This window comes from Monodelphis domestica, chromosome 1 (genome assembly GCF_027887165.1).
Source record: "Monodelphis domestica isolate mMonDom1 chromosome 1, mMonDom1.pri, whole genome shotgun sequence".
In the NCBI taxonomy this organism is placed as follows: Eukaryota; Metazoa; Chordata; class Mammalia; order Didelphimorphia; family Didelphidae; genus Monodelphis; species Monodelphis domestica.
The window spans coordinates 446,307,451-446,329,411 of record NC_077227.1 but is presented as its reverse complement, the minus strand read 5'-3'; the positions used below and the strand labels follow the sequence as shown (position 1 = coordinate 446,329,411).

Below are 21,961 nucleotides of genomic sequence, written 5' to 3'. Positions count from 1 at the left end.
GATGATACTATTACAGAATTAGAGCCTGTTCGCTCTGGAAAAACTTTGGAGAACATCTAGGCAACTCCACTCTTCGGAGATAAGGAAACTCAGATCCATGGAAGGGAAGCACTTTGTCCCAGGGGCAGCTGTGGGATTCAGACCCAGATCTTCTAATCCACAGGCCATGGTGCTTTCCTCTCCAATACAGCCATCCCTTGTCTAAGCCTCAACGTCCTCTTTGTAGAATAAGCACCAAAATATCTGCTCCCCCTACGTACCTCATACACCTGCAGTGAAAAAAGTATTTTGTAAACTCTAAAGTGCCGGGGCACCGAGGTGGGTGGCTCAGTGCAGTCAAACTCAGCCCCAGACACTTAACTAGCTAGGTAACCCTGGGCAAGTCCCTTCACCCTGTTGGTCTCAGTTTCCCCATCAGTCAAATGAACTGGAAAAGAAAATGGTGAACCTCTCCAGTATCTTTGCCAAGAAAACCCCCCCTGCGGTCATCAAGGGAGGGACCCAACAACAACAATGCTAAAGACAGGTATCCTGCTCTTATCTCTGACAAACACCCCACACCGAGCCAATTCCTGCACCCCGGCATTGGCCCCCTCTCTCGCCATCACTGTGTATCCTGGCAAGGCGCCTTTTTAAAGGGATTAGGAAAGGAACCTAAACTTATTATGAGAGCACACGAAGGAAGCTTTCATCCGCTACGTCCCAGAGCAAACAGGAGCGGTGCCCGTCCCCCTCCCCTGGAGGGCCTCAGCGATACCTCGTCAAAGTCGGCGATGATCTCGTTGAGCAGCCTCAAGCACTCCAGGCCCTCTTTGTTGACGTCACACTCGGTGTAGAACACTTTGAAATCGGGCACGGATGCAAACATGACACAAACACAGTCATAAGACTGATGGTACCAGTCCTGAGGTCAACAGGGAGGCAAGAGAGGAACTTTACTTCCTACCCCCAACCCACTGCCCACAGAGCCTCCAACTCTTGCCCAAGAGCCCACCCCAGGCTTGGACCCATCCAACCATCAGGTGCCATCTTTGGGAGATGAGGCGATGGGGCGGTAGGAGCTCTGGCCTGAAAGCCAAGACCCGATTCTTTCCTAATCTTAAGGAATGGTCATGAACAAAAGAATATCTACCCTTTGACCCAGCCATAGCACTGCTGGGTCTGTACCCCAAAGAGATAATGGACAAAAAGACTTGTACAAGAATATTCATAGCTGCGCTCTTTGTGGTGGCCCAAAACTGGAAAACGAGGGGATGCCCATCAATTGGGGAATGGCTGAACAAATTGTGGTATCTGTTGGTGATGGAGTACTATTGTGCTAAAAGGAATAATAAAGTGGAGGAGTTCCATGAAGACTGGAACAACCTCCAGGAAGTGATGCAGAATGGGAGGAGCAGAACCAGGAGAACATTGTACACAGAGACTAATACACTGTGGTATCATCGAACGTAATGGACTTCTCCATTAGGGGCGGTGTAATGTCCCTGAACAATCTGCAGGGATCCAGGAGAAAAAAACATCACTCATAAGCAAAGGATAAACTATGGGAGTGGAAACACCGAGAAAAAGCAACTGCCTGAATACAGAGGTTGAGGGGACATGACAGAGGATAGACTCTAAATGAACACTCTAATGCAAATACTATCAACAAAGCAATGGGTTCAAATCAAGAAAACATCTAATGCCCAGTGGACTTACGCGTCGGCTATGGGGGGTGGGGGGGAGGAAAAGAAAATGATCTATGTCTTTAACGAATAATGCTTGGAAATGATCAAATAAAATATATCTAAAAAAAAAAAAGGAATGGTCATGAAGCTCCCTGTGCCTCTGTTTCCTGGTCTGTGAAATGGGAATGCTTGCCCTGCTTACATCATAGGGTTACCCCAAGGATCAAAGAATATCAAGTATAGACTAAGGTCTTGGGTATGTTCTCATTTGTATCATGAGTATTAAGCATCAGGCAAAAAGTTCTGCACTAGAGGAATCCCCAAGATAACATCAGAATCTGGCAGGAGGTGAGACAGCCATTTGAGGGGGATCTCATGGGGAGAATGAGGGGTCCTGGGACATAGGGGGAAGAGTACCTGTCTGGGAGTCCAAAGACTGGGGTTTAAACCCATTTATAAGCTGGAAGCTTTTGAGAAAATTATGTTATCTTTATGAGCCTGGGATTCTCACAGATAAAATGAAGATGGTGATGTCTGCTCTGTCTACATTCCAGGGTTTCTTTTTTCATTTTTACTTATTTTTTATGAGGAAAGTACTTTGTAAATCTTAAGGCTCTGCAGAAACAGAAGGTATTCTTAGCAGAAATAGTAATAGTGATGAGGATGATATTAATGACAATGGCAGCTCTTCTCCCTATGAGTCCCATTGTTCTGAAAGAAAAGTGGTTTTTTCTCTTTATATTAGAGTGGAAGCCAGGAAGCCTTGAGTCCAGGTTCTGCCTCTGACACCAGCTGGGTGATCTTGGGTGATCTGTGACTAAAAGTTTCATAGAAAGTGCCTTCTTGCACTGCTAGAGGTATTTTCCTCACCTTTTTGTGGGGAGGGAAGGGAGGCACTCTGGGGTTTTAATAATAGCTCTTGTCCCTGGCCCCCAGCTGCCCCGGTCTCGGTGGTTCGGACCTTGGGAGGCTGGGATACAGTAGCTTCTCATCCTAGGGCCCTTGCCCACCTGCACGGCTGGAGGGGGACCTCCTTTCTCCCCAGTGACCAGTGCCCCACACCGTGAGGTCACAGGTTCCCCTCTCTCCCGAGCAAGCCCTTCCTGTAACCTATAACCCAGAGCATCTAAAGCGGTGCCCTTTGAGCCAGGCTTCCTGGAAGATCATCCCTTTGAGAAACAGACGCCACTGGCTCCCTCTCCACTTCCCAACCCCTCAGGGGTCATGGGGGCTCAGGTCTTATTCACACCAGGCAAGAGGCCCCTGTGACGGGCTTGGGAGGCATTTGGGTGGGCAGGCAAGGGAAAGCGAGTGGCTCCAGCCTGGCCCTGGAGCGCGGTGGCCACTGGAGTCAGAGCCAGCCCCAGAAAACACCCAACGATGAATGAAATTTGCCACCAGGATGGCCCCTGGCCTGGGCCTGCACCTCGGTGAGCTTGTCCCCAATGAAGTGCTCCGCCACGTGGGTAGGGAGGACGTTCTCCAGCAGCAGGTGGTTCACATTCTTCATAGTTTCAAATTCTTCCTGTTCTTTCTTGAACTTATTCTTCCACAGGTAGTCCAGCCGGTAGTAATAGTCGATCTGTAGAAAAGCCCAGGTTATGGCACCTTTTGGTTCAGTGCATCCACCCCAGGGCTCACAGGGAGGCAGAGAGAGCAGACAGCTCTTCCCTCTAGGAACCCCCAGACTCAGGGGAGACGGGGGATGGTCTGGGAAACCAGGGAGCCCCCCTCTGAATTCAGGGTGAGGAGTGACAGTCCCTGCCCACAGAGTCCCCAGGCTGAGAAGGCAGTGCTCCCTCGGGGAGACACGACATCCCCCGGCACCCATCGGATGAGGGACACGAGCCGCACCCAGTCATGGCGACATGAAAAGTTGGACTGGCAAAGGAAGGGCAGGAAGGAGCTACTGAGCCCAGAATGTCAAAAACAGGCTGTCGCAAGCCCTTCCCCACACTGGGTCTCCCCTTCTCTATTCTCCATCACTGCTGGGGGGCAAAGGGGGGGATAAAGGACACTGCTGCATCCAGGGTACCTGTTTCGATAGCAGGATCAGCGTTACATAAAACAGGATCAGGTAAAAATTGATCATTATTTTCAGATCCTTCATGAACAGTGGAGTTGGGCAGCTGGACAGAGGAAGGGAAGAAGGAAACGTTTATTAAAATCCTACTCTGTGGCAGGCGCTGCGCTAGGAATCATATGAATACTACCTCATATGATCCTTACAACAACTTTTTTATACTTGAGGAAACTGAGGCAGGCTGTAGTTAAGTGATTTACCCAAGATCACACAGCTAGTAAGTGTCTGCAGCTGGATTTGAACTCACGTCTTTCTTTCTCCAAACCTTCATGCCAGTAGCTGCCTCCTTGGGGCTGGTTTAGAGATGGGGGTGAGGGGGAGCGGGGTGCATTTAACTCCACAGAAAAGTTCTGATGTGCTTCATAAATATTCCCAGAGATCCTCACCAGCATCGTTAGATACACACAAAGCCAAATAAATTGTCCAAGAGACAAATTACATATTTATCATGTATCATATCTAGGGCTTTAAAGAGCACAATTATAATACATATTTCCATGTTTGTCATATCACTTTCACGGGAGACAAATTCATGGAGGAAATGCAATAAAGAATGGTTTAAAAAAAAGAGTACAAAGTCCTTTCCTCACAATAATCCCATGAAGCAGGCAAAACAAATGTTGTTCTCCCCATTTTAAGGATTGGGAAAAGTGAGACTTGAGCATTATGGGGCCAAGATCACCCAGGAAATGTCAGAGTTGGGATTCAAACCCAAGCCTCTGGACCCACCCCCCCTATTCTCTTTCTACCACTCAGGCCCAGGAGCTGAGATATAGGCGCTCTTGATTTCAAATGCAACAAGCCCTGACCCACGCAGGTGTATTTAGCCTTTGGTGGTGTATAATTAGAATCTGCTCCCCAGGACTCTCCCAGCATCCCACTTCTGTTCTCCCTTTAGGGGCTAACGCAGGGAAGATGCACATTTTGTGTAGCTCGCCCTAATCGGGGCTGGGAAAGTGGGTTCCACTCAGGCTTTTACTTTTGTTCCTTTACCTTCTACTTCAAGTGACTATTAATCGACTTTATCAAATATAATACTTGGAGTTATTGTATATTAAATTTAACCTCCCGGCGGGTCTGGGCCACCAAGAGTGGGTCTCAGGGAATTGTCTGACAGCAAACCCCTCGGGTGCCTCCTTCCCAAGCTGGCCGGCACACACGAGCCTACCATGACAGGCACAAGTGGTTTCCCAAGAACGGGTGAGGGCTTGGGAAACAGCGATGTGTAGACCGCTACTACTGCCATTCACCAGCTTCCCGGGAAAGAAGGAACCCAGCACCAGACCAGAAGGCTCTGGGGTCCCAGAAGGCACAGTGGTCCCTTCCCTGGCCCAGGCTGGGAGGAGTTCCAGAACCTGCACTCCCTCACCCCCTCCTCTGATCTCTTAGATTTCAGCATAGATTTCCGTCAGGAGGACGGGTAGAAAGGCCACCAGAGAGGCTACGACTCTACCAGAACCCCTTAGGAAACTCCAAACACTCCCCAGGTCCAGGAGCTACTCTGTGGGGCCAAAAACCGGTCCTTTCTCAGCCACTAAGTAGCTTTAGAATCAGCTGTCCAGCTCGGCGACCACCAACAAATCGCCTTCCCTCTCTGGGCCCCCAGTAAGGGGTTGGATGGGATGTCCCCAAAAGCCCCCACAAGTTTTAGATTTTATGACTGGGTGACGTCGGGTAAATCCCTTAAGCCCTTTGCCTCGGTTTCCTCATCTATAAAATGGGGGAAATACCACCTATCACCTCACAGAATTTCACACCCAAATGAGACTGTGCTTTTAAAAGCAGAAACTGTTACACAAATATAAAAATAACCATTTTTGTTATTAATCGCCATATTGGTCCCCAAATAGGCTATTCCCAAAGAGAAGTTCTATCTTTAAAAATAAAAGCTCCCTTAAGAGAAGAAAGGATTTAGAAAGATATAGATGGGCAGCCACATGCTGCAACAGATTGAGGACAGAGCTTGAAGTCAGGAAGATGACCCTTCAAATCTGGCCTCAGATGCTGCCTATCTGTTTGACCCTGAGCAAGTCACTTATTTGCCTCAGTTCCTGGGAAAGTGGCTCAGTGGTTTGAGAACCAGACCTGAAGGTAGGATGTCCTGGGTTCAAATCTGGCCTCAGGTACTTCCCAGCTGTGTGACCTTGGGCAAGTCACTTAACCCCCATTAGCTAGCCCTTACCACTCTTCTGCCTTGGAACCAAAGCACAACATTGATTCTAAGATGGAAAGTAAGGGTTAAAAAAATAAAAAAGATATAGGTACACACTGAAAAAAATCCCCCCAAATAACACCCCACCCCCAAGCCTTAGACATACACATCTGCTGTAGATAGACCAATTTAAGCCAAGAAAAGTCATTTTTTCGGACCTGGGAGGACTTGGGCTGGCATCATTGCTCAGAGCGTCTCTGTTTCCGCCTAGGCAGGAGTTACAATCCGGAATTGAGCGAGCGTTGAAGATTGTGAGATAGGCGATGGCAGATGCTGTCAGCATCACCACCTTCAGCTCCAGGCTCATCCGGAGGAACATGGAGCAGGCAACGAAGGCCAGGATACAGCTGTAGACATAATACTAGGAGGGGAAAGGACAAGGTCAGGGTTGGGGCCAACAGAGGCCGCCCAAGACCATGGGGAAGTGCCTCAAATCTAGCACGCCTGGCTCCCCACCACCTTAGGACAAGTCCCTGCCCATGGACCTGTGGGATTTCATATCTGTGTGGGTGGGACAATGAATAGAGCACCGAGCCTGAAGTCAGGAAGACCCAGGTCCAAATCCAGCCTCAACTACTTATTAGCTGTGTGGTCCTGAGCAAATCACTTAACTCCAGTTGCCTCAGTTTCCTCATCTGTCAAATGAGCAGAAAAGGAACTGGCAAACCACTCCAGTATGTTTGCCAAGAAAACCCCAAAGAGGGTCACGAAGACTTGGACTAAAAAACAACTGAACAGCAACAAATCTCTCTTTGGTGGTCTGGACAGCCAACGTAACATGGTCTCTTCTAGAGGGCCTGTGATTTCCATTCAGCAGGCATTCCTTAAACACCCACTACACGCTAGGAATTGTATTAACTAGGAAAGAAAAGACAAAAACAAAGAGGAGAGAGAGGTGCCAAATGTAAATGGGTATAAAGAAAGGGGCAGAACAGGAACAAAAAGGGAAAATCAAAAAAGGCTGCCTGGAGGAAGAGCCCTGAACTGAGCCTTGAAGGAGAAGGACCCTAAGAGGTGGAAGGGAGAGAGGAATAATGCCAGGCATGGGGGAGAAAAAAAAAACCCCGAAGCAATTGATGGAAAGTCAAGCACAAGGAACAGCAAATGGGTCAGACCACCTGGAAAGCAGGCTGTGTAAAGTGAGGCAGCATGATCTATGGGAGACCAGGGCCATGTTGGGAGATATCTTATCCTAGAGATCATAGAGAACCACTGAAGGTTCTTGAGTTGGGGAGGAGCAAACCTGTGGCGGCTAGACTGGAGAAAGGAGAGCCCAAGCGATTGGGAATTCATCTAGGAGGCTGCTACATCCCACCAGGTGAGCGCCCAGGAGAACCTGAGCCCCTGAGGAAGGATGGAGTGTGTGTAGAGAAGAGCAGAGAGATGGGAGATGTGGAAGCCAAATCAGCAGCGATGGAATGGATACAGGAGAAGGAGACAGGCTGCCTGAGGCTAACTTAAAATCCCATCGCCATGACTACATCCACTGAGCTTGGGGTGGGCAGGGATACAGGGAGAGAGCCAGGTACAACAGGGATGCTAAGCATGGAGACCTCCAACTGAATGCTGGTTTATTCGGTCTCCCAGGTGACAAGGACTCGGGAAGGAACAGGATGAAGCCTCAGCATCTGGCCCCAGAAAGGGCTCCTTGGACCTGGATGAGCCCCGTGAAGGGGGCAGGGGAGGTGAGAGTGGAGAATGATTGGAAGGAGGGAAATATGAGACCAGAAGACGACGGGTCAGGTCCTGAACTTACTGGGGAGGAGGGAGAATTGGCCTGGACATCCTTGGACTGTGGTTAGGAGGAAATGAACATCTGAGAATCTGGAGGAAGGAAGGAGGCTGCTGAGTGCGCAGAGCCAAGGAAGGGTCTGGAAGTGGCAGTGGGATGCACAGGGTATGCCAAGAGAAGAAGCTGCTGCCCTTTGGGAGGAATTGAGTGTCTTGAAGACGCACCAAAATTTGGAAGAATCCTTACAGGAACATCATAGGATAAGCTAGAGGACCCTGGAGGGACTCTGGTCCAGCCCGTTCGTTTTACAGCCGAGCCAGAGGGGCAAAGGGAATTCAAACTGGATTTGGAGCTCTTTCCGCTGCCCACAGAGGAAGGTTCTCAGAGGACAAGGGGAAGTTCAGGGCAGAGGAGGAGAGTGACCACAAGGCCAGGGCTGAGCTTACCCTGGGGTTGGGGATGGCTGCAGATCCTACGCTAATCAGGCACCCCGACGGATAGGAGTGGTCAGACCTGGCAGTCTATTATTGACAGAAGGAGGGAAGTCAGGGAATGAGAGTGGGGCGAGGGGAGGGAAGGGCTGGGACAGGAGACGGATGCTGTCGCGAGCCCCAGGATGGAAAGCGTCCCTCCCCATCGCTGGTGCTCAGCCCAGGTCGCCTGGTGGAGGTCCAGCTCTGCTCGGAAGTTGTAAAACTAAAGGACGAGGAGGAGGATGGGATCCTCAAGGGAGAGGGAAGTGTGGAGAGAGGGCGTGTTTAGCGGGGAAAGATAACAAATTCTAGCGGAATGTTTATAAGAAGTAGAGGTTTCCTTTAGGCAGTTAGCATAGTCGGATTAAGACTGGTGAGAGGGGTGTTGGAAGTAACCAGAGTAGAAAGCATATCCATGGATGCCATGAGATCACCTAATGAAAATGTACAGAAAGTCACCAGGGGCAGCTAGCTATCTCCGTGGATAGAGAGACAGGAGGTCCTGGGTTCAAATCTGACCTCAGACTCTTCCTAACTGTGTGATGCTGGGCAAGTCACTTATTTACCCCCGACTGCCTAGCCCTTTTAGTATCTTAGTATTGATTCTAAGACAGAAAAGTAAGGATTTGAAAAAAGAGAGTGCTAAAAAGAGGATCCAGGACAAAACCTGACGGAACACCTCCCACACCTAAGGGGTGGGAAATGATGTAATCCAGCAAAGGAGAACAAGAAGGCTTAGTCCCAGAGGTGGGAGGTGAAATCCAGGAAAGAGCAGCATGGAGAGTCCCCAGAAGGGGTGAGAGTAATGTTCAACAAAGAGGAGTCAAGAAGAGGAGGGACCAAGATAAAGATGAGGGAAGGGACTGAGCATTTGTGAAGTGCCTGCAAGGTGCCGGACGCTGAGCTCATTGCTTTACAGATATCTCATTTGAATGACCTTGTGAAGTAGGTGCTATTATCAAACCCATTTTACAGTTGAGAAAACTGAGGCAAACAGTGGTTAAATGCTTTGCCCGCTACTAATGTCTGAGGCCAAACTTGAACTCAGGTCTTCCTTATTCTAGGTGCAATGCTCCATGCACTGTGTTACCCAGCTGCCTATTGGACTTAGCAACTGAGACTTTCAGTCACCCCAGAGAGAGCAATTTCAGTCAAGATTGCAAGGGGGTGGAGAAGTAAATAGGGAAGAAATGTAAACAATGACTTTAATTAGCTTTATCTAGGAGTTGAACTGTGAAAGAGAAGTAAGTGATTCTATGTGACTGTCCCTGATTCAGTAAGTAGATGGGCGACGGCAGGCAAAACAATTTCCCTCCCTAGACCTCAGTTTCCCCCTTTATAAAATGGGAAGGTTGGCCTCAATGGTCTCTAGGGTCCCTCTGATATTTTATATCCTATGATCCGTTTACCAATATTTGTATTATCTATTCTGTTTTTAATTATCTGCTGTTCTGCTGTTGTCTGAGGACCGAAAGTTAATTGTAGTTTACCCAAAGCAGGGAAAGCCAGCTGGAGAAGCCAGAAGCCCGAAAGTGGGCGGTTCAGTCAGAAGATAAGGGATCCAGAATTCCTGTCAGGGTCCAAGACCCGGCCCTTACTCACCGGAAGGACGAGACACTCGATGTTGGTGCTGTTCCTATGACTCATCTCAGTGGTGTTCCCAGAATCCTTTGGAGATGGTGGCAGAAATAACTGTGGAAAATGGCGACCCAGCATGAGGATGGAATCATGCAAGGTCTCAGGCTAGTGCCTGCTTTGAGTTCATGCTCATACCCCAAGGGGTACGAGTTATTTTTTAAAAAACCCTTACCTTCCATCTTGGAATCAATACTGTGTATGGGTTCCAATGCAGAAGAGTGGTAAGGGCTAGGCAGTGGGGGTTAAGTGACTTGCCCAGGGTTACACAGCTAAGAAGTGTCTGAGGCCAGATTTGAACCCAGGACCTCCCATCTCTGGGCCTGGCTCTCAATCTGTTAAGCCACCTAGCTGAACCCTGGGATACACGTTGAAATTTGATCTGCATTTATTAGTATATTTCCATCACTTTCTTAAGTCTAGAAAATCAAGAAAGCATTAAACAAAGCCCTCATTTGTAGGCATAAATGTAAATGCTCAGGCTAAAATTTTAATGACTGGCTCTTGGGAGCCAGCCCCAGCTGACTCCAGTACATCCCTGCCAAGAGTATGGGTTCAGGGACAACCCAGAAGGCAGAGAACCTGCTCTTGCCCTTGCTGGCCCTCTCCTGAGAATGGAAGCAGCCTGAGCCTCTGGAAACCTCAGCGCATGACCCAGGCAAGGTGCTATGTCTTCTAGAGAAGCTGCCTCATGGAAGCCCTGCAGGCTCTGGCAGCCGGATGGAGGGTCATCTGGCCATAAGCAGGATCGTAGATGGTTATGTTCCTGGGAAATGGAGGCACCTCTGTCACATGGGAGAGAGGAGCTGGCCTCCACAGATGGACAGCGCAAAGGCGACCTACCAGATTCACAATGGCCACAGTCAGCAGGCTACCAATGGTCAGGATGGCCAAGGACAGCCTCAACAGAGGCTCTGTCTCCACCTTCTCAGAGATGGCCCTGAAGGCATGCAGGCACGACTGCTCCGGGCAGAACCTCTGAAACATAAGCAGAGGTGGGAGTCAGTGCAAAGCTCTAAAACATGGAACTCCCTCTTTTGGGGCGGACATAGAAGGTGGCTGGCTGGGAAGGCCAAGATTGGTAGATGAGGGAGAGAGAAGGAGGCAGGAAAAGAGTTTCTGCCTTTGAGTAACCTCCAGGCACATGGTGAGATCGCCCCTCCCTCAGGAACCCTTGGTACATGAGACATAGCTTCCCACCCTGGTTTTAGAGTTTGAAGTGACAACTTACTGGGCGCTGACTACGTGCCAGGCACTGGGCTAAGAGAAAAGATGTATGACCTTAGAGGTCCCTCATTTTGCAGATAAGGAAACTGAGGCACACAGAAGTTGAATGGCTTGGCCCAGGGTTAACCTAGCTATTAAGTGCAACATGAGGATTCAAACTCAGACCTTTGTGACTCTACGTCCAGCACTCTATTCAGTCTGAGAAGAGTAGAACTAATCAGAGAGACTTCTAGGAGGGAAGGAAGGAAGGAAGGTGAGAGCTGACCAGCAGAGGCAGGGCATGCTCAGGACAAGAGTGGCTCCTGAGTGTGTACATCCAGGCCAGAGGAAGGGACGAAAGCATCATCCAATCCTTACCCAGGTACCAGTCTACGAGAAGGGGCACTGAATGGGATCCCATTCAATCTATCAACACAAGCCCTCAACATATGGCCAGCCACCACCAGCCCCCAAAGGAACCCCACTGAAAGAATCTGGCAGTAAGAGTTCAGACACTCACCAGGAAATCATCAGCAAAACACGCCCCCAAGGCCAGCAGCATCACACAGGCCACAATCCCAAAGGACACCCCCATTTCTGCAGTCCTACAGCCAGGGAAGCAAAGGTGCTGCTCGTTACTGAGTAACTGCTAGATTTGGTGACCCAAGAAAGCTGATGGTTGGAATACTGAGGCTGATTTTGAGAGACAGGCAGAGCTACTTCCATCTGCTCTCTTGGTTTGTTTGGTCACTCTATCCACTATGCTACCCAGCTGCCCTAATTTTTTTTTTACACCCTTACCTACCATCTTAGAATCAATACTATGGATTGCCTCCAAGGCCAATCTGGTAAGGACTGGTAAGGGCTAGGCAATAAGGGTTAAGTGACTTGCCCAGGGTCACACAGCTAGGAAGTGTCTGAGGCCAGATTTGAACCCATGTCCTCCCATCTCCAGGTCTGGCTCTCCATCTACTGTGCTACCTTGCTGCACCTTAGCTGCCCCAATTTGATAACTTCTAAAACCCCTTCCAACTCTGCCCATTCTCTGGTCCCATGAACCTCAAATCACCTGAACTTACTTGGGCATCACTAAGGTGTGGATGAGCAAGAGGCAAAAGAAGACAAAGCCAGCGCAGGCAAAGTAATTACGGACCCTGGGGACAGGCATGGTTCGGTACTGAAAGAAAAGGCAGTGGGATAGGGAGACATGAGAATAGCTGGATACTCTGCATGGCAGTCAGTCAGTCAACAATCATTTATTATCAGGCAAACAAGGGGTCCCCACTGGGGTCTCTTTGTGTGAAACAACCCATACGGTTGTCTCTACCAAGCCCTAAGGAAAGAAGCCACAGGGGACCATCCCCACCAAACAGTGAAGGATTCAAAACCTTGCCAAGACCCAAGACCACAGCTACTAAAAGGAAGAGGAAATGATTGAAACAATGGCAGATATAATCCTCAAGCCACCACTGTAGCTTTGGAACAAGTCACTGAACTTTGGGTGACTTCCTTAGAGATAGTATAGAACTGGAGAAGTGTACAAAGTTTGCAGGGGACATGGGTTCAAATCCAAACTGTGCCACTCACTAGGTTTATGACATAACACAAGTCACTTAACTTTCCTTTGCCTTAGTTTCTTTATTTGTAAAATGGGGAATGACCTCTGAGATCTCTTCTGGCTCTAAATCCCATGATTCTGATATGTAGCATTCATCAATCAACATGGTTCATGACGAGAGAGGAGCCAAGCAGCCCAGCTACAGGGTGGATCCCAAGAAGGGCCAGCCGTAGACTGTGCCCCTTGGAAATGGAGAATCTCTGAACAGTCAGTTTCTGCTGTCTTTTTGTTGCCTTTCAGATTCTGCCCCATTCCTCCATTCCACCTCCCCCAACTTGTCCCATGCTTCATTTCCGTGGCTTAAAGTATAACTGCTCAAAAATGGAACTAAGGCTGGATATGGGGCAACAGGCCAAGGAAGGATGGGAAGAACCCTATAAAAACTAAAGAAATGTCCCTAATGGTGGAAATTTAGACATGGTGGCCACAGTAATAGTATTAATTTGCATTTTTCTAATCAAGAGGGACTGTGGAAAGGAAACAAGACTGACAGTTGGTGGGGGAAAGAGCAACTAGGAGTGGCAGTTGGGTCTTGTGACTAGCATTTCCTTCCTGCCAGGTTGGACTTCCTTCCTGGTGTGGGAGGAGAGGGGAGCTCATTTCAGCCCAGTCTGGTGTGGTGTGCCTCTTCTTGGTTCAGCCCGAAGATTCAGGCCCAATCACTTCTTAAGGTCATAACTGTTCTTGTTTGCTTTCTGTCTACTGCTAAGATTCTGAATTAGACAAAGCAGGACTGATATAGAGTAGACAGGAGTGTGAGAAACCCTCTGCCAGCCTCTGGGGCCTGGCCTCAACTCTGAAGCTAAGGAAAAAACTCCAATCCCAACTGGTTATTAAACATTATATTACTTGAATTTGCAGTCAGATAATTGGACTATCTTTTCTGGTCATAGAGGGAGCTGAACTTCAGTTCAGTCATTCCAGGACAAACAGTCCTTATTGGACCCCTGCTGCTTCCTCTCAGCAGGGGGAATCTCTCTCCTTTGCTTCACCGAGCAATATTCCCTCTCTCCCCTCAACTCCTCCATACCCTACTACAACCTCCCATATTCCCTGGTTTTTCATATCCTCCCCATCTCTCCCAATAAATATTACAGGACTTAGAACATTTGATTGTTGATAGCTTTGACTTCTTCATCTGAAAACCTGCCTATTCATATCCTTTGACAATTTGTCAACTGGGGAATGACTTGTATTCTTATAAATTTGATTTAATCTCATATATTTGAGAAATGAGACCTTTATTGGGAAAAAATTGTTGGAATTTTTTTTACCCAGTTTGTTGATTCTCTTCTAATTTTGGTTGCATTGGTTTTGTTTGTACAAAAAGTTTGTAATATAATCAAAATTATTCATTTTACATCTTGTAATGTTTCCTATCTCTTGTTTGGTCATGAATTCTTCCCTTCTCCATAGATCTGACAGGTAAATTATGTTCCCCTAATTTACTAATAGTATCACCTTTTATGTCTAAATCATATTCCCATTTTTTATCTTATCTTGGTATGGTCTAAACCCAGTTTCTGCCATTCTGTTTTCAAATTTTCCCAGTGAAATTTGTCAAGTTTTTATCCCCAAAGCTGGGATATTTGGGTTTACCAAACACTAGATTAATGGGATGAGAGCAGGTCCTATGAAGTCAGTTTCTAGGCTAAAATCACTACTTACCTCCTTCTCAAAGTTCTTCTCCACAAAGAATGTCCCAATGGTGTAGAAGTCATCGGAATTACCACAGCAGCAAGGTCTGTGGAAGCACATGGTGCAGGCATGAACACAAGTAGACACAAGACACTTGGGATGGCATGCCCTGGGTGTTCCAGGTTGGGCAAGGGGGCTGTGGGCACCTGGTGAGAGGCTGGATTCTGAGGGAGGCAGCTATCACACTTTTTTAGGGTGCCACAAAGACCATTGGGCTGGGAGTCCGAAAGACCTGGGGGTTTTAGCTTTGATTCTGCCACTAACTTCCCAATAACCTCTGACAACTCATTTCTCCTCCATTAGTTCCCTCATCTATAAAACAGTAAAACTACAGTAAGACCTCTAAGATTCTATGATGTTATAAATTCACTGCCCCTCTCTACTTCAATTTCTTACCCCCAGGAAATAAAAGGGTTTGACTTGATGCCCTCTAGTGGTTTCTGGAAAGTCTGACATTCTATGTGAACATAAATCTGAAAGTTTCTAGACAATACCCATGACAGGTCCAAGGATCAGGTGTCAGAGTGGGTCAGGGTGGAGGCTGGAGAATAGAAATTATAAAAATCAAAGAAAAGGGAATTAGAGAATCCACAGTCCACAATTTCTAGTGTATTGGGGCTTGTCTTCTTCTGGCCTAAATGGCACGGACCTATTTCCCAAGAGTCAGTATACTGCTTCCATAAGTGATGATGATGATTTTTAAAAAATAACATTTATAAAGAACCTACTATGTGCCGAACATTGTGCTAAGCACTTTACAATATTATCTCATTTGATTCTCACAACTCTAAGAGATCAATACTATTATTACCTTCTTTTTACAGCTGAGGAAACTGAAGCAAACAGAAGTTAAGTGCCTTACCCTAGCTCATGCACTTAATAAATTAAGTGTATAAGACTGGATTTGAATTCAGGCCTTCCAGACTCCAAGCCCAGCATTCAAGCACATGGCTCAGGACTCTCAGGAAAGTTAAATTCATCGCTTCCCTGCTCTGTCCCATCAGTCCCAAATATCACAGAAAGTTGGTGTCAGAGACATAAGCATGGGCTCTCAATATACTTAGTCCCACAAGATCTAAAACTCAAACTTGGGTGAATGAAGATGGCAGAAGTGGAAGGCAAATCAAAGTTCCTCACTTGCTAAGAAAGCCTCTGCACCTACCTCCTCCCTGGGACAGACACATCTTTCTCCCCTCAATATATACACATCCATTCCTAACTAGGACAGAACCACAAGGCACCTGTTGAGCCAGATTCCATCTTTAGATCCAAAAGATGGAGATAAAACAAACAGGCCCCAGAGAAATGGGAAAAAGGTAAGGGGGGGGGGGAAATATCATAATGGTAGAACACAGAAGAGAGGAAAAGATGAAAAGAAAGACTGAAAAGTGAGAACTAGCTTCCCTAGACACAAGAGCTTAGGGCACTAGCTCTAATCCTAAAATTACTGAGCAGAGAATGCCTCCTGGCTGTTGAGACAATTTGGTAGAGTGGGCAGTACTGGACTTGATGGAAGACTGGAGTTCAATTCCTGCCTTAGACTCTTACTGGGCAAGTCACACTTTGCCTCAGTTTCCCCACCTGCAAAATGAGGGAGTTGGACTGAATGGCTTCTGAGGTCCCTTCTAGTACTTGGTCTAAGAGTTTATTTGGACATTTAAGTTGGGATTCAGCTTTTAAATATTTGATTCCAGTGGTCCAGCTGTTGGGTTTGTTCCTTGTTGGGGAGGGAGAAATCCATAAGAGCCTCACCTGGCCAAGCTGAGCCCTTCAATGGTCAACATCAGCTCTTCATCATAGGTGTCCTCCTCAGTTTTCCCCTTTGGAGATGCATTCCTGGAATGAGATACATTCTGCTCCTGATCCTCCCCCAGCTGGGGACATTCCTCTCAAGTCACAGCTAGAAGGACCTCCCACACCTCCCCTCAAGTCAGACAGCCATGCCCAGCTGTAAAGGCATGGATGAGATGACCTGGCAGGTCTGTATCTCACGGTCCATGTTGCTTGGGTTTATTTTGAAGTTAGTAAGGCTTCACTGGGTTGGACAAAGAGCAAGGAGAAGAGAATGAAACAACCCAAGACTTCCTTAGACAGCAGGAACTGGACTCGACTCTACCTTTTCTTTGTGCCACAAGTGCCCAGGACACTAGAATCGGTACACAGAAAGTCCTTGATTAATTCTTGTGGATTGTGAAAGCATGAAAACTATCACTTCTCTGTCTTTGTAACCTTAGTACCTCGGCACAGTGACTGCCATATGTGCTTAATACACAAATGCTTATTAGTTAAATAATATGCACTGCTGGTGGCCAATAATAAATGCTAGATGGCCACTGGGTCACCCCATGGAAAGTGCAGACCCAGTCCTAGACACCTGAAACAAGAGAGAGGAAATGGGCAATACAATTTCTGCCCTCAGAGAGCTAATGGGAAAGAAAGGCTGAAAAAACAGTGGAAAAAACCCCACATGCAGAAAAAGTATGGTGTTAATTAGAGCCATATGTCCAACAACAAACTCAGTCAACATGTGCCAAGAGACGATTATATGAGGGCTCTGGGTTAGTAATAATCAGAATTGAAAATGTGTGTGTATGTGTGTATCTCGTTGTCTGTGTATCTGTATATCTTCATGTCAGAGAGAGAGCAAGAGAGGGAGGGAAGGAGGGAGAGATAGAGAGAGGAAAGGAGAGAGAGGGGGAAGGGAGGGAGAGGGAGAGGGAGAGGGAGGGAGGGAGGGAGGGAAGGAAGGAGAGAGGAGAGTGGTAGTATTCTAGAATGATCAGAGCCCTTGGAGAATTAGGCAAAAAAAAAAAAAACTCAAGAAAGAGTTGAGAAGCAGCATCAAGTGATAGAAAGAATACTAGACACATGAAGCAAAAGCCCTATGCCATAACTCCCATATTTATGCCAGGATTTGGACCCAGATGCACTGACTCCAGAGCCAAGTGGCAGGTGTTCAAATCCTGCCCCTGATGCTTACTCTCTGTGTCACCTCAGGCATGCCCCTTAATCTTCTTTGAGCCTTAGTTTCCTCATCAGTACAAATGAGGGTGTTGGGTTATATTATCTCCAAAGTCCCTTCCAGCTCTATATACTATGATCTAGTTACTTAAAGGAACACTCTAGTAACATTGAGGCTCAATTTGCCAATCTGCAAAATGGGCATCCTCTACCAAATTCCTCTTTGTGGCATTGTGGCATGAAAGCTCTCAAAAACTCCACCATCAAGTCACAAATGATGGCAGGTCCTACTAGTGTGAAAAACATTCTAGCACAGGCCCAGTGATTCAACTGTGCAAACAGAACATGTGATACACCTGAACTACATTTACCCAACATCCTTCTAAGTTACATCCTGACGTTTTGGGCTATAAATTTGACTGAAGCCCACGCTGGCTGGCTGTGGGGCTTTGGGGCTTTTGCTCTGGTAAAGTGTTGCAGGTGTGGGTCTTTGGCTCTGACTTTGCTCACTCGGCTGAATTAACCCCTTTCTCTCTCGCTCTGTTTTATTCAAATACTATAACTTTAAATACTTGGAGCATTAATTCATTTTTACTCTCACAGAACCTAGGTGCCTGGCACCCAAGGACTAACCCAGCTACGTGCAGACAGGCTCATCAAGGCCACCAAGCAATGTCATCCAAAGAAGTTTACAAAGACCATTTAAGGCATGCTGGTAAGTATACCGTGTGGTCTATGCTGAAAGAAGGGATCACCACTGACAAAGTCGCAGAGCCCTGAAGGGACACTGATGTCAAGTTGAGAAAAAGCATTGCCTCCTCGAGACCTTTGGGTGGAGAGCACTTTGGAACCGTCAGCGGGCTAACAGAAACATGTGCCGTTAGTATTTGAAAGAGAGGGCAGGGGCATGGCCTGGCAGAGAAAAGGGAGAATTAAACATACCTCTCTGCATCCCTGTGACGCCGTAGAGGGATTGCCTAAAAAGGAGGCAAGCAATAGAAACCAAAAATGATTTCACCGCATGGTGACAACATGCCACATCCTAGAAGGTAAATGAGCCAGAGCCAACTTGGGCTGCTCTGTGAAAAGCAGACAGCATCCCCCAAACCCACAAACTCAGAACTCATCAGGTAAACTAAAAAATGCCCACCATGGGATAGGAGAAACAAAGTCTTCAAAAATGCCCTGGATCTCCTGTGGTATTTGGGTGGGGAGAAGCATCCAAAAACCACAGAGGCACAAGAGGGTGAGACGGGCACTACATGCTGAGGTCTCAGTCTCTGCTAAGTCCAACCTCCCCAGATAAGCCATCCCACTCCTACCCCCAAACGGTGGAGACAGTGCCAGATGGTGATGACAGGAGACATTGAGTTTGGGCTCTGTGACTCACTTGGGCAACCTTGAGCCTTGGTTTGCTCATCTCTAAGAGGAGATGATAACTGCATATGCCCTCCCATAATCCCAGGACCACTGTGAGAGTCTAATGAGATTCCAAGTGTAATAACACTGTAAATGGAAAAAATCAAAGAAATGTGAAAGGGACAATATGAATACTCAAAGGGTGACCAGGTGTCAGCACCTAAAATGCACCATGTCCCACATTTCGGGTCAGCATTGCCCGCTCTGCCCAGAAAAAAAGGATTTTCTTTTTTAATCTTTTTTTTCAGCCCTCACCTTCTGTCTTGGAATTGATACAAGGTAGAATATGGGGTAAGGTCTAGGCAACTGGGGTTAAGTGACTTTCCCAGGGTCATACAGATAGGAAGTATCTGAAGCCAAATTTGAACATAAGACCTCCCATATTCAGACCTGGCTGTCTATCCACTGAACCACCTAGCTGCTCCAAGTATTCCATTTATTATTATTCCATAATATTCTATATTATTATTATTATTATCAATCATACTAGAATGTAAAATTAAATATCAAGGTAAATATTTCAAAGTGAATCATTTCAAGTTATTAATAATCCTGCAGCTGGGTGGCATGATGCCTAGAGCACTGAGCTGAGAATCAGGACGACTCATCTTCTCTGGGTGATCCTGGACAACTAATTTAGTCTCATTGGCCTCAGTTTCCTTATCTGAAAAGTAAGCTGGAGAAAGAATGGCAACCCACTCTAATCTTTGCCAAGAAAACCCCCAATGGGGTCGTGAAAAGTCAGACACAACTGAAAAAAAAAACACTAAACAACAAAAACAATACTGCCAGCTTTGCACATCATCCACTGGAAGGTAAGCTCTGACTCTAGGGATTGGTTTTTCATTTTTGTCTTTGTATTCCTATTGCCTAGAATGTAACCTAGAGCCTTGATGACAGGAGTTTAAAAATGCCTGCATCAAATTATTTCATTTGAGTTTCATGCCAGGTCCATGAGGTAGTGAAGGCAGGAATTATCATTTTCCTGCTAAAAGCTGAGGAATCTGGAGACCAAAGCTCAAGTCTCACTGTCTGCACAGGCCTTTCTGGGTTCTACCATTCCTAACTCCAACCAGTGCTTTCTCCTCTCAGATTGCCATCTTTCTATTCTGTATATATCTCAAATGTACCTAAGTATTTATATGCTGTCTCGCCAATTAGAAAGTATGCTATTTGAGGGTAGAAACTTTGTTAAATTTCTTTGCAACCCAGTACTGAGCATAGTGCCTGGCACACAGTAGGCACTTAATGAATGTTTGATAGGACTGACCAAGCTCACATCAACTGGAAGAGTTAGAATTAGAACTCAGGACTCCTGATTCCTTGTTGCATGGTTCTTCCCTCCACACCACAACATCTCCCCAAAAATTATATGGGAGACCACTAGCTGCAGAGACGCCAAGATTTGGTTTTGGATGAAAAAGGTTTGTCAGAGAACAGGAGAGGGGAAGAGGAAAGTTTATATAGTCCTCACCTTTGGTCGCCTCACTTTGGGGATGAGGATCTCAGTGCTTAGACTCTCCCTGTGATTCAGAGATGCAAAGGGTCGAGCTGCTCCCCAGGACTCTAGGTAGCGGGTCATTCGGACAGATGCCCTCATCTTCAGGGCATCATTGGCTCTTGGTTTTGAGAGGTGGTTGCTGGGTGGCTGCTGTTGCTGGGACTGCAAAACAAGCACAAAAGGATCCAAGATAAGTCCAAGGGATTAATGATGGAAAATGCTGTTTACTGCCATAGAAGGAACCAATAGAGTCTGAATACAGGTCAAAGCATCCCATATTTCACTTTTTTCCTTTGTGAGTTTTCTCTTGTATGTACAATAATTGTTTTCTTTCCCAACATGACAAATAAGGAAATATGTATTGCATGATAGAACATATCATGCAATCCTATATCAAAATTACCATCTTAAGGAGTGGGGATAGGGAGGAGGAAGGAGAAGAAGGAGAAGGAGAAGGAGAAGGAGAAGGAGAAGGAGAAGGAGAAGGAGAAGGAGAAGGAGAAGGAGAAGGAGAAGGAGAAGGAGAAGGAGAAGGAGAAGGAGAAGGAGAAGGAGAAGGAGAAGGAGAAGGAGAAGGAGAAGGAGAAGGAGAAGGAGAAGGAGAAGGAGAAGGAGAAGAAGAGAGAGACAGGGGGAGGGAGGGAGAGGGAGGGAGAGAATTTGGATCACAAAATGTCAGAAAATAAAAGTTAAACATTGTTTCTACATGTAATTAGGGGAAAACACAATAAAATATTGCTGGGGAAAAAACATGCCACTCAGGAAGCACAATTGTGAAGGTCACAGACAAAGAAAAACTAATAAAGATTCTCACATGTCTCCAATTCAGATTCTTATAGGAGTCGTAAGTGTCCTTAAGAACTCCCAGAAAGTCAAGTTCAGCCCCTTCTTTGAGTGCCAGCATTCCCTCACAGCCTCTCCAATCCAGGGGAAAGAAGGCTGATGTTAGGAATTTATTTCCAGATGCTATAAATCTCCCGTAGTATCCTCCCTGTGCCTGGACAATGACCTCTGGAGCCTGTTCAATAAATAAATGCCTTTTCTCCCCTGATCCTAGACATACTAGAAACCACATGTGAGAGAAGGTGAATCCAGAACAAGAAATAGAGCTTAGAAAGGTCTTCTAACGTCTTCCCTGCACAGCTGTTGGAATGAAGATACCATTAAGCTCTTCCCTTTCACAGAAAGGGGAGGAGGTTGGTGAGGGAATGGGGAGAGAGCAGGGAGAAAGGTCACAAAACAAAAAAGAGCAAAGCAGACATCTATATTAGACCTATTGTCCTGGGCTTCCTTCAGTCTTAAGGGTGGTAACTGGCTGGGACCCAGCAGGCAAAATAACCTCCAGGCACCAGATTTGCCTTAGTTTCACATTTCAGAGAGTTTATTTTATACCGTTTGCTATATGTAATAATTACAGTAAAAAGTTTTCATCATTAGTCCATTCGTTCTGTGTTGGCTCCACTGACAGAATGTAAGCTTCAAGGTAATGTAAGGTGAAGGGCTATTTCATTTTTGGCTTCCATTATTAGTCAATCAACAAACATTTATTTATTGAGCCCTTAGTAGGGGCCAATTATTCAGTTACATGCTGGGCACACAACAAAAAGCAAACAGAATGTCTCTAACCTTCAAGGAGCTCATAATCTAGTGGGGGTGACAGATAACTACATATAAGATATAGAAATATATGTGTATGGGTATAAATATACACATTGTGGAAAGGAAAACTGTAAATCAAGCTTTTGCATTTCTGCCC

At 46.6% G+C, this 21,961-nt stretch overlaps 1 protein-coding gene across 9 annotated transcripts in view; it reads right to left on the bottom strand.

Annotated features, from left to right (window-relative positions):
- Nucleotides 1–21,961, bottom strand: part of ADCY7 (adenylate cyclase 7) — a 117,274-nt gene that overhangs the window by 10,647 nt on the left and 84,666 nt on the right. For all 9 annotated transcript variants that reach the window (XM_016428451.2, XM_056812278.1, XM_056812280.1 and 6 more), the window contains 12 exons: nucleotides 20,179–20,367; nucleotides 18,228–18,262; nucleotides 16,077–16,160; nucleotides 14,295–14,370; nucleotides 12,088–12,185; nucleotides 11,529–11,613; nucleotides 10,646–10,780; nucleotides 9,770–9,859; nucleotides 6,121–6,323; nucleotides 3,703–3,796; nucleotides 3,094–3,249; nucleotides 758–904 (listed from right to left, as the gene is read on the bottom strand). In XM_016428451.2, the coding sequence (XP_016283937.1) occupies nucleotides 758–904; nucleotides 3,094–3,249; nucleotides 3,703–3,796; nucleotides 6,121–6,323; nucleotides 9,770–9,859; nucleotides 10,646–10,780; nucleotides 11,529–11,613; nucleotides 12,088–12,185; nucleotides 14,295–14,370; nucleotides 16,077–16,160; nucleotides 18,228–18,262; nucleotides 20,179–20,367 (1,392 nt within the window). The remainder of the gene's footprint in view (nucleotides 1–757; nucleotides 905–3,093; nucleotides 3,250–3,702; nucleotides 3,797–6,120; nucleotides 6,324–9,769; nucleotides 9,860–10,645; nucleotides 10,781–11,528; nucleotides 11,614–12,087; nucleotides 12,186–14,294; nucleotides 14,371–16,076; nucleotides 16,161–18,227; nucleotides 18,263–20,178; nucleotides 20,368–21,961) is intronic.